General features: G+C 41.5%; 1 protein-coding gene across 1 annotated transcript; it reads right to left on the reverse strand.

Annotated features, from left to right (window-relative positions):
* Positions 1–381: 381 nt before the first annotated feature.
* Positions 382–15,323, reverse strand: DYRK2 (dual specificity tyrosine phosphorylation regulated kinase 2). Its single transcript, XM_058023248.1, has 3 exons — positions 15,127–15,323; positions 14,237–14,373; positions 382–6,128 (listed from the first exon to the last, which is right to left on the reverse strand). Exons 1-3 carry the CDS (start codon positions 15,179–15,181, stop codon positions 4,527–4,529), a joined length of 1,794 nt encoding a protein of 597 aa, XP_057879231.1. The 5' UTR covers positions 15,182–15,323; the 3' UTR covers positions 382–4,526.
* Between the last annotated feature and the right edge of the window lie 297 nt (positions 15,324–15,620).

Here is a 15,620-nt window from a genome sequence, read left to right on the forward strand (position 1 = left end):
TTTAAAAAATCTGTCAAAAGCAGCTAAAAAAGTCAAAACAGCCACATCCACAAAATTCCTGCCAAAGATATTTTCTCTGTAGGGGGCAAATAAAAATACAAAACATATTACTTTCTAAGTCCCGAGAACTTTAGAAACCACAGGGCAAAAGCAGCCTTTGGGCAATATTCAAGGCTGTCAAGACACATAAAGCAGTAGGAGAGTCATCCTCAAGCAATGGGTGATTGCTATATACAGATACCAGCAAGAAAGCTTGGGGACAAAGGCACGGCTGCCACTGACTGAGCAGGCTAGGAGAAGGCCTTTCCACATTTAAGAAATGTCAGCATTCCAAGGGCTTTCTTTATGACTACAAAAAACCCCAAAGTACAGTGGACAGAATCAAAGTAGGACATAAAATTTTATTCTGAAATGATCTCTGGCCACAACAATAAAATGTAACAAATATTCACTAGAACAGTCTTAACTCCTGTCATCAGCTGTACAATACATACAGTATCATAAAACTGGCCACTAGGATTAAAACCCACTACAACATCTTTAATGTTAAGTGGCAACAGCAGCATCTCACAGAAAATGATACATAAATATATACACAGTCCACATTCAATCATTTTTCACATGTTTTCAGTACACACAGTTGCAGCATATTACAGTCACGTGTCTAAGTCATTGCCCAATAAAAACCCAAGCTACTGCTTAGACGCAATTGTAGCAGTTGAACTGAATAATTACAATTTGTAGCAGAGATGTACAAGCCCCTAGAAACAATAATTCACAAATGTTATTTTATTCAAATGCTACCATAGTATTACACTGGGCAATATTCTAATCTTTGCAGACTGTAAAAAGAGTTCTTTCTGCATTATCACAAATATTACTGATGGAAAAAAATTAACAAATGGAGAGCATTAAATAATGCACACCCTCGCTTAAAGATTTTAATATTGCCCGATGCTACTTATGTCTTTTAAGTGTTTTCAACATTCCCATGAAGTCATTTATAACTCCAAACCACCCACCAAGTTAAAAGTGGCTTAAGTGCCTTGCACCCAAATTGTAAAAATCCCTGGTCACTTTTATAAGAGCCAGGCACATATAAAAGGAATGCACTTTGGTTCATACCAAATGCCCTGGGATTAAATCACACTATAAAACTAAAGAGTTTGAGGTAAATTTTTACAAATACAGTTGATTTCTGTCTAGTGTCACTATAACAAAAAATTATTTTAAAAAAATCAATTTGATGTTAAAGTACAACCAATGACGAAGGGCCATCTTTAACCCCTTAATGAGACGGTACTACAAGAACAGAGTGTCCTCTCCACCCTAGCAGTGTGATTGCCTTATTGTTTCTATTAAGGCCTCGATCATCTACAGGATGTTTTAAGACAGGTATAGCACTTAAAAATAGATTTCATCCCTACTAAGCAGTATTCCAAGGGTTAAAGAGGCCAAGATGCATTTACAACAAAAGGCACATTGTTAACACCAAGGGCACAATCCATCCTCTATCCTTAATCTACACATCTTGCATCACTCTCTTGTTCCAACATTTAAGTGGTAATGAACACACCAGTGGTGCAAGAAACTGAGCCAAGTGAGACTGCAACCAAAGACAACACTGTGCTGTTACTAAATCTGAAAATAGCTCAGACGTCCCCAGACAATGGTAACATGTGAGACTAAGCACTGTTTCCAAGCCAACTTCTATCAGCCTAATTATCAGAGCCCTTAGAATAAAATCACATCAAAGCAAGAGGCAACATCCTTCCCCCCCCCCCCCCCCTTTTTTACAGGTATAAATAAGCTACAATAAAATGCAGCTACATCACTTCAAAACCTTGATGTAGCTGCTCCTTTAGTATAGAGGAAGTTCCACTGTATCTGGGTTAAAAAAATAGCTCTTCACACTATAGTTTGGCCTTTAAGTTTCCGGTAGCATTTATGAAGAAGGTGGATCATAAATGCATTATTGGCATTAAGAACTGGTTACGTGAAAAAGAAAATTTAGTGGTTGTAGCCCATTAATGACCCATGAACACCACAAATGTTTTCACCTTAAGTTGCCACAAAAGGCAGGAACATGTATCAATGTCTGCTTTAAAAAATGTCATGGGAGATGATTCTTCTTTCACCCTTAACATCAGCATCCCTATTTCCCAACTTTTGCAGGAAGAGTTAAGGTAGAAAGGAGTGGTAAAGTCAAGCAGGTGGTGGAGGAAGTAAAGATTCCCTGTTACTGTAGAAAAATACAAAGAATTGTATTCCCACAGTCATGAGAGTTAGTTAATTCTACATTAAAATTAATATATCTCTTTTCCAGACTTAGAATTTACTGACCATAATTTACTGGATATTAATATTCTAAACCCCACTTTTCTTAGAAGTATTATATTTCATTTTTAACATGATTTCACACATGTTTACATATTGCACTTACACATATTGTATAAAGTTGTGAACAGTTAACACGAAATAATTTAATTTGACTAGAGGCAAGAAATTATCTTTTTATTTTAAAAAGAAAGAAAAATGGTTGATTGACAGTCTAATTTTTACATTTATCAATCAACAAATAACATCTTCTACTCAGAAATTATTTTGGAGCTTCTTTAGGTGTTGACTTTTTGGCAAGAAGTTCAGCGATATGTTTCCTGAGAATTCTGTCATTTTTTTCTTTATATCCCTCCCCCAGTCTTACATTAAATTAAAAAATAAAACAAACCAACAAAGAAAAATTAAGCTGTAAGTGGTAAATTAACCAATATGAAGGAGAACTTAACCGGAAACTTTCTTGGCCTCTCAGGGGACCATGCTTTAAGTAATTTTCATAATTTGTACAAGTAACTCAGTAAAATTTGTGCATATAAATGTTTTTTGTAAGTAAAGTTACTGAGGTTTAATGCAATCCATTCTAGTATGTCTTATTCTAACATCCATAAACGCTTAAGGATTGTTCTACTTAGTTTAAAATTCCCTTTTCTTATGTTTTATACATCCAATGTAGACCACAGCCATTGTATGCATTAAAATACTGATCTCAGATTTCAAACTGTTCCTGTTGAAAACATGCTACAACATGTGAATACCTCTCTCATAGGTCTAGATACTATTCTTTAGTAGACCATCTTTCTTCCATGAATGCAGTTAAAAGTAAAAAAGAAAAACCAAGCATTAGCACACACACGTGAACAAATCTACACATATCTCTAAATGTTCTTTCAAAGTTCATTTTCATCTACAAATGCCAAAGATTAAATCAAATCCCAAGTGCTGAGCTTTCCTTTGATAATTTTCCCTTATTAGAAAATATCTAGGATGGTGTCTTCCAAATGAAAACCTCCCCACTGAGGATCTTTCCTTCTACAGTTAAGCTGTCTAAGGTGAAGTACTCCTCTACAGGAAGCAATGTAGTAACACCGTGTTTGCCCCTACATGCAGATTTGATCTGAAGTGTAAATGTACCACAGAAGTCACAGTCACTCAAACATTGTCAGAGGAAATAAAAGCAACCTTGAAATCCATGTAGTTTAACAGTCTGGAAGTTACAGTATAAAACTGACAGAATGAGCACTTCTGCCTGTGTGATTTTGGGAGATCAAGCTGCACATTAGAAAAAAACAGAAGAGAAGAGATGGGGAAAAAAAAAAAAACAAAAAAGAAAAAAGGAGAATCTGTGTGAATGCTCAACATTACAAACCTGAAATGAAGTTCAGAACAATTTTGCTTTACCAACTAATCAGCCACTTTCAAATTCAGAGAAACAGACATATTGCCATTTTCACGCTTTCCAAGACCACCCGTTCCTCTCACTCTACCACGTGGCATGCAAAGTAAGTCATTTTAGCCCCGGTGTTATTTTTTGCATTATGTTTAAATTATCATTTTAATCAAAGCCCGTAACTTTTAAATAGAGAAAGTATTCCATAGGAGGTGACAGTATTTTTTGTGATACCATGACTTTCTCTGGGCTACCACATAAAGAATGACAATAGAACATGCTATGGCTCCACTTTAAACTACAAGTTTACAAGTGCTTAACTGTATTCTTTGAGTATTCTCCCTTGAGTCCAGTCAGTTATAGATGTGAGTGTGCACAGAATCCAGACCAAACCCCTAAAATCCAAAAGGTAGTCCTTCAAATTTACCCCAGGTTAAAACTAATATGAACCATGGAAGAGAAAGGTTAATACCTTTGATACCACGCTGCAATGCATGACAGTCATGTTGTAACCAGTGGCCTGCCACTGATGTTTATTACTGTGTCACACTAGTTACAGTAAGGCTAATTGTACTGTAGAAGACAAACATTTTAAAAAATAAGTATAAAAACTTAAAGCATTGTCCCCGTATTTTTATAAAAACAAAATTAACATTTAAAATTACATTTAAAATGAGTGCTGAAAGATACAAATGAATAGATTTATTGAGCAAATAAAAATGCATAACTGAGCTAATTTTTCATACAAATAAGGCTCAGCCACATTGTATCTCTCATATTAACAGCATTGGGTTTTTCAAACTCAGCTAACGAGTTTTGGCAACACTGTTCTTTGCTGAATATTCCCATTGGCATCTGTCATCTGTGCCAAATTAGTCCTCAGTTTTGAAGCTGAGCTTGAAGTCGGAGGTAACTTGGAAATTGAAGTTATAGCACCAGTACTCTCTGAAATTCTCTTTGCTGAGGCCTTTTCCCCAGTTGGAGGTTTTGGCAACCGTCTCCTTAACCAGGGATGCCGCAAAGCCTGGCTGGGTGTCAAACGGGCAGCAGGATCCCATTCTAAACACTGTTTTAAGAAGTCAAGGAAGAGGGGATCATCACACCCCTTTAATGCGTTACCCCACTCTCTGCTCTCTGGTGGGCCACGCAGTTTTCCCCTCCGAGAGCGTCCACCATTAAGTACTACAGAGCCATCAGACAAGGTTGTGATGCTGCAATAGCGGGGATAACCCTTAGAGCTCACAAAGTTTTTCGCTCGCTTGGATGACTCTAAGAGTTTTGGAGCAGGCATGCCCAATAGTTCAATCATACAAGCCAGCTGATCTCCTTCATCTTCTCCAGGTAAAAGCGGATAACCGGTCAGAAGCTCTGCTAGGATACAGCCCAAGCTCCACATATCTATGGGCATGCCATAACGAGCACCGAGGATGACTTCGGGTGCACGATAAAACCGTGACTGAATGTAAGTGTAGACACGCTGATGCTCGTAACAGCTTGAGCCAAAATCAATCACTTTAATACCACTTCTACCCTGTTGTTTCAACAGAATGTTCTCAGGTTTAAGGTCACAGTGAATGATTCTGTTTTTGTGCAAAGCATCCAAGCATTGTAAAATTGAGTGGGCAAACTTCCGAACCAAAGGCAGGCTAAAGCCCTGAAACTTGTTTTTCTTTATTAATTCATACAGGTTCATGCTCAGCAACTCAAATGTCATGCAGATATGGCTGCGGAATGTGAAGTTTTCCAACATGTGAATAACATTCATGTTGTTATCCTTATCTTGCTTCCGAAGGTGTTCCAGGATCTTTATTTCTTCCGCAGCTTGGCGGTGGAAACGTTTTTCATTTCTCACCATTTTTAGTGCCACGTGCTGATGCATCTTGTGATCGTAGGCCTTCACCACCTGCCCAAAGCTTCCTTTCCCTATAACTTTCAGGACTTCATACCTATATGCAATGTGATCATGGGGTACTTGAATGTAAGACCCTTGCTCATCGTCATACCCACAGTTGTTTGAACCACCAACAACGCCTTGCCGCTTCTTTGCATTTGGACCCAAGAAGTATATTTCAGGGTAGCTAAAAATCTCATGATGCTCAAAAGCTGTTAATTTTTGCATGTATTGCTTCATTGCTTGCTCTGGTGTGATAACAGCGGTTTTCACCTTCCCTGTTCCATCTGAGGATTTTAAAGAGCTGGAGCTCCCTTGTCGCCTGTGGGCACTCTCTGTCTGTCTGTCCTGAACCACTGGCAATCCAGATTTGCCTAGCGTTGTAAGTCCATTTGGCTGCGTTGTCAGAACCGTTCTCTTGTTACTATTATCTTCAAAGAGCTGCTGAACCTGGATTTGTCCATGGCTACTAACATGTAGGTGCTCATTCATTGTGTGCTTACCGCCTCCAACCTAAAATTGAAAATAAATACATACCCAGTTAACAAGAAAGACATCAACTCCATGCTTCAACATTCACTCTGCAACCCTACATTCGGCCTAAATCACCTCAACATGAAGTGTCTTCTTGTATGTCAATTGTTTACAGAGAATCTAAAAAATACAGCATGTATACTGTGATACTGCTGGATGCTATTAAATTTCCTGATTCTTGTTTCTCAAATGCTGTTTTCATGTCTCTCCAAAATGTCTGCAACAAGGCAATCACAAGCACACTACCATGAGAAGCTAACGATATTTCCAAGCAATCTTTAAGGCAGCAGACCTGTAACATCAAGATGCATGCTTGACTTCATAATAGCAACAGTTTTACAGATGCTGAAGATAACATACAATGCCTGTAAGAACTTAAATGGCTTATGCTCTCATCACCTGTCCTCAGAAATCAAGATTTTAACTTCCTAAATTTGTTGTGTATCAAAGGTTACAGATACATTTTTAAGCAATAAGGAATGTGTTGTACAAAGAGGAAAAGAACCCACACATTTCTGAACTTCAGGAATGTAACTTACTGCTTGCAATTGAGACAGTCACAAGTCAGCAAAACATTCCAATCAATGAAAAATAAGCATATGCTTTAGCACTTTCCCAAACCAGCCTAACAATAACTTTTAACCAAAATGAGATTTGGGGCCTTACGCAAAGTTGAGTAGAAAGAGAATCTTTGCCTTGAGGAACATAAGTAACTTTATTTTATAGGAATGGAAAAAAAGCATTACTAGATTTTAGAGATTAGATTTGTTCTCGACAGTGTGTACATGGGAATAAACAGTAGCCTTCAGCATTTTCAAGCAAACAAACAGCAAAGTACTGGGGTATGAAAACAGGTATTGCTCCAAAACTGTTATTTTTAAGAAGAAATAAGAAATTTACAGGCATATCTGCCACTTAAATAGCTGTCCTTAAAATTCCTTATTTGCTCTCAAGTAGAGGATAATTAGCTTGTCTTCTGCCTGGTCTTACACAAATGTGGGAAGAATTCCCCTGCTGTCTCTCCAGCTGATTCACCAGTCTTAATATTTATGTCAAATTACTAACGAAAAGTTCACTGATACTGTCAGACAGATGATCAAGCCGGAGCTGAGAACACTTTTCATCTGAACTGTATTTTTTCTATATTTTTTCTAGGCAGCTAAGGATAACACATCCCTTGTTCACTTAAGGTTGCTGAAATGAAATCAGAAAATGACAGTTGTGTGCTGTGATATGAGGCAATGAAATCTGTGCTTCAACAGCAAAGTGCTTCCTAATGAGAAAACCCAGACATGCAAGGCAGACTCGAGCATACTTTGTGCTTCTGTTAAGGCATCAGTCTGATACAGCAGAAGCATATTTTTGTAAATTCACTAACTTGTTCCCAAAGACTTGCCAGCTGGACACCAGCTTCACCTTTGGACAGTATATTGAAATTTGCAGCTCTGAAACTCATATAATGTAAGAAGGGCTCTCAGGGACTGCTTCTGCCAAGTTGACTGCTCTTCTGATTCCATTTTGACTGATGTTCATTCATCATTGCAGTTTGACTGTGTATGTTTGTTTGAAGAGAAATTTAGGCTCACACTGTCAAATTTGATCAATCTCATAGAAAGCACTACCACACAATCACAACTCAGAGCACAGATGTTTGTAACATTTAAGCACAATGAAGATATACAGGAAATCAACAAAAGCTCCCTTCCTAGTTTGATGTCTCAAAAGCACCAGAAATTAAATCATTAAGAGGACTTCTCTTTTGCCTACAGGCAATTCCTTCAGGTCAAGTTTGAGGCACACTGCAGTAGCAGTTTCCTGAAGGTTGCCCTGATCCTGTATATAAACAGCAATTACTGCAGAGAAAAAAAAAAAAAATTGCCCCAAGAGCTGCTAAATCACCTATTTCAGAAGAACCAGATCTAGTTACTAAGATGTATCATAGGTTCAGCACTGGAGAGCTGTGCAAGAAAGGCATAATGAAGCAGCAGAGTAAACATACAATTCCAAAGACTCAAGCTAGGAAACTCTAGGTACAAAAAAATTTATTCTCCAACACTAATTGAACAAAAGCAGAACATATCTAGACAAACTGGGAGTAGGCAATATGAATGTAGACAATGAAGAAAGAATAACACTGCAAAAGTAATTTTTAAGAACTTTTTAACCCAAATAGTCATTACCACAGCTCAGGTCTTGAATTTTTTCCCCTCAAGTCACCTGTTTTTACAGTTAACTATTTTCCACCCTTCCTAAGCACTGCTTGCTTCAATGTATGTATTGAGAAGTTCTTCAGGGCTTGGGAAAAAACCCATATATTTATTCTGTCTCAACAGTGACTAAAAAGTTCTTTTTTCTAAAAAGTGTGTTTGTGAACACATTCTGAAGTGTAAACCGTGTAGCTTCCTGCACCTTCAGGCAGATTCATGGTTTTTCAAGCAGCAGAATGAAATCACTAGCATTATTCCAACTTCAACCCAAATCCTAAGTAACTGGTTTTGCCAGTTTCAGTCAGCTGCTTGGGAATGGAAATGCAGATGCAGACAGTAGCGCTGGTTTTCTTTGTAGAAAATTACCACATTATCACAGGCTCTATTCCAAAAGCTGCACAGGAGAAGAGAGCTCACTTTTCTTTCAGAGAAGCCCAACAAAGAGTTTTAGAGCTATCAGACACAGCACAACCACAAAGTACATAACAAAAATGAACTTTCCTCATCTATTTCCAACCCGGATGAGAGCTGGATTTACACCAGTCCTTTGCTCTGCCTATCTACTTCTGGCTACTTGTGTGTCTGAGATTGCTGTCAGGCTCAGGCTTGCACTGCTCACAAGCTTCTCGAGCAACACGCTAAGTTCCTGAACCACAACTAATGGGCTTGGCAAGCTACAAAAGACGACAGCCTTCTCAGTCTCATACCAAACTCTTCTTAGTACGCAAAAGCTCCATCAGCCTGTCAACCGAAACCGCACGCCTGAGAGGTTTGCAAACACCTTCATTTTGCTTCTGCAGATGGACCCGTAAATTCCAGAACCAGCAACCTACACAACTGACCACCTGCATGCACTTATAAAGCTTACTGATTATATATTGTGGTGTTTGTGCTCAAACCCATCCACACCTTCTAAGATTTACATATTTTTGTAGCACATATAATCAAAAAGCTACTGTTGTAAGTCTATAAAATATATTAAAATAACTGGTGAGCTTGAACCCATCTTCCTGAATCTTCTGACACCATCAATAACATAACAGCAAATATTACAATGCGGTGTTTCTTTTCTTTCTTAGTAGTTTCTCATAACTTCAAAATCACCATTAAGATCTTTTACTTTGTTATGTTCATTTTATGGAAGTTGATGACTATGCCAAAAACACTCACCTAATCTTTGAAGTAGATACACCAAGCGAAACTACACCCTAAACTATGATCAATAAATAAATAAAAAAGAAACAAAACTTTAATTTGAGGGTGGTATTATTTGGGTTTCTTTTGCCTTCACAAATGGATTTAGGAACAGAAGTAGAACAGTAACTTACTAATGCAACAGACCTGTAACAACAGGGAAGTAGCATAAAAATGAATCCAGCCTGCTAACAAGGTGGCAGACCATTTACAATTCCTCTGCAGTACACTCACCCAATGCATTGATTTGTTTCAAGACCTTTTACAAGAGTAATAGGACTGAACCCCACAGGAGCATGTACCTCTTCTCAACTTCATCCTCCAAATGCATCAAAATGTTATGTAATTGTATCATATTTCATCTCTGGAACAGTCACTTCTGTGATTATTAGCACCCTATAAAACTATCCAAGACAGACACATGATTCAGCTATATCTTATAATTTTATTTTGAGCAAAATCACAGAAAAAAGATTTTGCTGTCAATCAAAATCTAAAAAGGTTTGTAAAATTAATCTTAATAACAGAGCAATCATGATGGCCTGCTGAAACACTGCACAGGAATAAGATGTCATTATCTGCTATTACTTTGCACAGATGAGGACAAAGGGAGAAACAGTGTTCTAAAGTAGTAACTTAATTAAAGAATAATTGTTACACTATATACCCCTTTTTTCACAGCATTTCTGGGCGTGCCAGTTTCAGCCCTACTGCGTCAAACACACAAGAAGCATATGGTATCAGGTGCAGCATGCTTCACTGCCTATTTTGTTGACTACAAAACAAAAGCCTGAGCAAAGGTACAAAAGGCCTTTTTTTTCCTCGATAAACTAATTAAAAAACATTCCTCTGTTCAGAACTAAAAATACTTGCTAATTATACTGGATTATCCCTAATGGTTTTATCATGAGTTTTATACACCAAAAAATCTAAGCTTTTGTTGAGCTCGGGGCTCAACAAAAGTGGTAGAAGGAATACACCACTCAGATTTTTGCTGTTGCTGTATCTGGTCCATATAAGCTTATTTTTTGAAAAGTTAAACAACTTTATATAGCAAATATTTTCACAGACTGAACTATGCCTCAAGAGTCATACTGATTCTTAATTTTTTAAATTCTCTTAGGGGTGCAGTGAGTTTGAATACTTCAGGGACATCCTGCATTTATTACACATGATGAAACTAAAAGGACAGCCAATGGACACTAAAATGAACTCCTTGGGTTAGGTGAACTATACAAATATGACAGATGTGCCTAAAAGTACTGCAGCTCCTACACTACCACAGTCACCAGCTGCTGGAACCCAAATTTCACAGCTGACCTCCACAGCCCTTGAAAACAGCCTCATATTCCCCCCAGATACAAATTTTAAATAGAGGAAGAAACATCCAAAGAAAATGAGATGTAGTAAAATGCAAATCATGACTGCATAGTTATTACCACTCAAATGTGACAGTATTTCTGTGGCAATTTATTAGATTAAAACATCACAATAAGAAGGTATTTGCTTTGGTTTTACCTGCTTTAAAGCAGATGACAACAGTAAAAATTAGCAGCATGTGACCTACCAGGTCTTTGCATTAACAGAGTCCAGGAATCTCTGTTCCATTATAATGCAAGTCAATTAAAAAAAATTAAATTAAAAAAATCAAGACTAATACAATGACTGATGCAAAAGTCTATGGGTAAACATTCAACGCTGGTGGCAAAACAGGCTTGCTGTACAGAAATCTTAGAAAGGGCTTGAAGGAGGGAGGGCACTGAATCATGCATTGTAAATGGGTTGTTTTACAGTACTAGACAGGAGGATAAAAACATTAATACTGGTGTACTGCAAGAGAAACAGAAACAGTGCAGAATGCAGGAATACATGCCAAGCAAGAAAGAACAGAGACAGAGATGAGTCTGGAAGAGAGACTCACAGACAGGTTGGAATTTATACAAGCAGAGCAGCAGGCAAGCAAGATAATCTCTACTGCAGCATGTCAACTGGATGTTACGAGACCATAATGAAATAGGAGAGAGTGAATGGAAAAAGGTTCCAATCATCACAGCAAGAACTTAAGGCTTCCAAAGAGAAAACACTGACTTTGGAAAGGAAAATTAAGAGGACAAGGGGTTCATGTTTTCCATCACAAGGCAAAGAAGACAGCCAGGGATGGAAGCATACACAAATAAGCCTAGGATGAAGGCACACTTAAAAAAAAATAAAACCTTTCCCTAGTAGAACACACAACCCTGCCTGCTTAGCAACAAAGGCTGCTGTGCTTGCAAAGACTGCCACCAAAACCTCTGTCCCATTTTACAAAGCTTGTGTAAAACATCATCTTCTCCCCTTCTACCCATGCTATTTATAATCTACCAAACAATGAAATTTCACTTGACAGTAGGAAACCACTGTTTCAGCAGAAGCTGGATCACACAAGTAAGAAATATGACAGGTAGTTGACTTCTTCCCTGTCTGCATTAAAAGAAAAACCCTTCAGCCTAAACAAAATGTAACTTCTACCTCAGTTTCTCTCACAATTAGCATACATACTATGCACGCTTATATATAAACACCAGCAGTTCACCCACTTAAGCACACCATACGTTCTGGAAGTCTGAAACACAAACAGAAATACTCTGGTTTTAGCTATTACAGAAGCCACATAGACACAACAGAGATGAAAACGGCACAAGCAAATGGACACAAGAAGGAAAATAATTTAACAAAACTGAAAGGACCCATTTTAAACAGGTCTGACTGGAGGAAGTGGTGGGACGCAAAACCAATGGTTTCAATCTGTCAGTGTCAGCTGAGGTCAGCAGGCCTAAGTTTACAGAACAGATACTGCCCCCCTTTTTTCAGGTTAAAATCCAGCATTCTGGTGTCAAATCTGATCCTTACCACAAAAAGGTATGTTAGCAAACCACAAAATAACCACCTACAAAGGCAGTATGAGGCATTTCTGTAATAGCACCCAAGGCTAAAAAACCACTGTAGAGTAGGCTCTTTATCAAAAAGGAAAGACAGACTTTGAAACAGAATCTAGAGGGACATGATCCATCGCCATATAATGCTTGATCACTCCTGGGTGCTTCCAGAAGTACACATATATCTGCTACATATAAACACAGGCACACATACACAATCACATACTTGTAAAGATACTTGGAACACAGAAATGTAACATTTGAACACCCCTTGAATGCTTTTATAAAGACTGCATCTTTACATACATACATATATATATATACACACACAGAGAGACACTATATATAATATATATATACACAATCTTTGTATAAGAATACCAAAATTCTGTACTTCCAAAATTAGTAAGTAGTCACAGAAAAACAGCTGGACCACCATGGTTTCACAAATCCTAAATTAAGTCTAGGCTCTGTTAAATGTGAGCCCTACTGTAAATGCACTTGCATGATTGTTGCCCAGGCTGTTTTTACTATGTTTCTTCTTCTATGATTTTATTTAAAGAAACCCTTAAGCTGTTGCCCCAACTCTAAAATCAAGCAGCACTTAACTGGTATACAAATGTGAAAAAAAATGGCCTTATATACTAACAAACAATTCAGACATGTACTCTAGCTACCTAAATATACAATGGAGTTGATCTCAAGCATGCAGCTCCACCTTGAATTTGCAGAATACTCCTCACTCCTTTTGAGAATACTCTCTCTCTCTCTCTCTATATATATATATATTTACTGATTTTTTTATTTAGCTTAAGACAATTCTTGCTATAAATGGATTTGAATAAGATGTTTTACCCCTGGAAAGTCACTGAAACACGAATATCTAAATGCACAGTTTCACCTTCCCATAATCACATTACCATTTAAAGCTCTGCCATATGTTTACATGGGTAGTATGTGAGCATCCACGAAGAACTCATTAATTCTATGAAAAGTATGCCATCAATGTATTTCAGGGTCAGTATGAAATCTTCCAGAATGTAAAAGGAAATGTATGCAATAAAAATTTCAGATATTTAGTGTTAACATGACAGTATATAGACCCCTCTCTCTACTCTGTCATGCCTTCAGGACAGAGATACCTCCTCTTACCCATATATAGTGGCATACTTGGGAAGTTTCATTCCTAGTAGATTAACTAGGAGTGGGAGATAACATGAGATATCACAGAACCGGAAAATAGCACCCTTTTTGTGCCATCAGCCCTTATTTCTTTATAGGTAAACTACTGCAGCAATAAAGACAGATCCATCCAATCATTGTCCCTGAGCACAGCGATAGCTATCTCTAGGGAAGACTGCGATCTGCCTGAGCTGATCAGACATCTGAAGGAGAGAGGAGCCTTTATTTTTCACCACAGCTCATACGACATTTTAATCACAGGGACTAACCTCATCTCAAAATATGTATTCACCAGAACATCTCCTCTATGCGAGTGTGAAAGATCGAATTTGTCTCTGAAAATGAGACATAAAACCAGCCTGAAGGGGAGGGGGAGGTGGGAGCCAGGGAGGGAGAAAGCAATGTGTGCAGTTACAGGGTCCCAGCCTCACAACAAGCACGCACATTTCATCGGAGCCTGCAGAAATCCACCGCACGCAGCTCCAGCACCACGCTGCGCCCCGGGGGCCATGCGCGCTCGGTCCCGCCGCTGGGCACACCTGGCGGGCCAGACCCCCCTTCCCCGCTCCCCTCCCCTGCCCGGGCTCACCGTGTGGGAAGCGTTGCTGGCCCTGAGCGGCGGCAATGCGAGGGGCGATGGCGGGCCGGTCCCAGCTCCTGCCCGGGAGACCCCGGCTCCGGTGCCCGGGGAAGACGGCAGCGGGCGGCTGCTGTCCCCTGACCTGCCTGCGGAGAGCAGAGGGGTGAGCGCGGCGGGCAGCTGCGGCCCCTCGGGCAGCGAGCCCGTCGGGGCGGCGGCCCCAGCGCTCGGCCGGCACCGCCGCCCGTCTTGCTTGAGGCAGAAGCCATTAAAAGCTAATCACCGCCGCGGCGCACACACGCACCGATCCGGCTAATAGCGCGGGCGGGCCGTGCTCGCCCGGCTAAGCCCTTCATCTGAGATTAACCCGCCACCGGCAGGCGCCTAACCGGGAGAACGAGCCGGCTCTGCTCCGCGCACGCCTCGGGGCTGGACGGCTGCCCGCGCCTCCCGCCTCCCCCCGAGCCGTCTGGCCCGAAGAAATCCCGGCGCCGCCGGGGACCCGCCAGGAGTTCACAAGTCTGTCGTGGGAAGCGGCGGCGAACACCGCTGCCCCTTGTCAAACGCAGCCGGCTCCGGCACCCGCCGCGATCCCAGGTCTCCTTGGGTCGTTTCCCTGCGTGATTTCTCTCGGGCCCCCGCGCACCCCGCCCCGCTCCCCCAAGGCGAACTCGCCATCCCGCACCACAGCGGCTCGCCGGAGCCCAGCGCGCAGCCCCCGACGGCCCCCCGGGCTCGGCTGCCGCGGGGGGAGGGCGGATCATTGTTCCACACACACGGCACCTCTGCGGCGGCGGCCGCGGGGCCCCCGAGCCCCCCCGCCCCCGTCCCCCTCCGCCGGGCCTCCGCAGCCCGGCCCAGCGGTGGCGGTCGCGGCGGCCCTCGCTCGCTCTCCTTACCGGCTGGATAGGCAGCACCAGCGGCGGCGCTAGCCGAGGGTTTTCTGGTTAACATGGCCGCTGGAGAGGAGGGAGAGGAAAAGGCATGTCAGGGTGGCTCTCCTCCGCTGCTCCTCGGCCTCTCCGGGCGGCGTCTGCCTCTCTTCTCCGATCAGCTACACCCAGACCCAGACACGTCCTGCGCTGCATCCCCCTGGCCCCGGGCCGGCCGGACAGACCCTCCAACGGCCCGCCGTCGCCTCCCGCCGCAGCCGCGGCAGCAGCAGCCGAGCCGCCGCCGCAGCCCCCGGCCCAAGCTCATCACCTCCCCCGCCCCCGCCCCGGTCGCCCCGGTCCCCTCGCACGGAGGAGGGGGCAGCAGCAGGCGGCCGGACAGGACCCTCCTCCTCGCGCGGTGGAGCGGGGACAAACAGCGCACAGGATCGGCAGTCCCCGCCCCGTCGGCCGCGTGCCCTCCTTCCGTCCCTCCCCGCCGCTCCCTCCTGTTCCCTACC

This window comes from Melospiza georgiana, chromosome 4, assembly GCF_028018845.1.
Source record: "Melospiza georgiana isolate bMelGeo1 chromosome 4, bMelGeo1.pri, whole genome shotgun sequence".
NCBI lineage: Eukaryota > Metazoa > Chordata > Aves > Passeriformes > Passerellidae > Melospiza > Melospiza georgiana.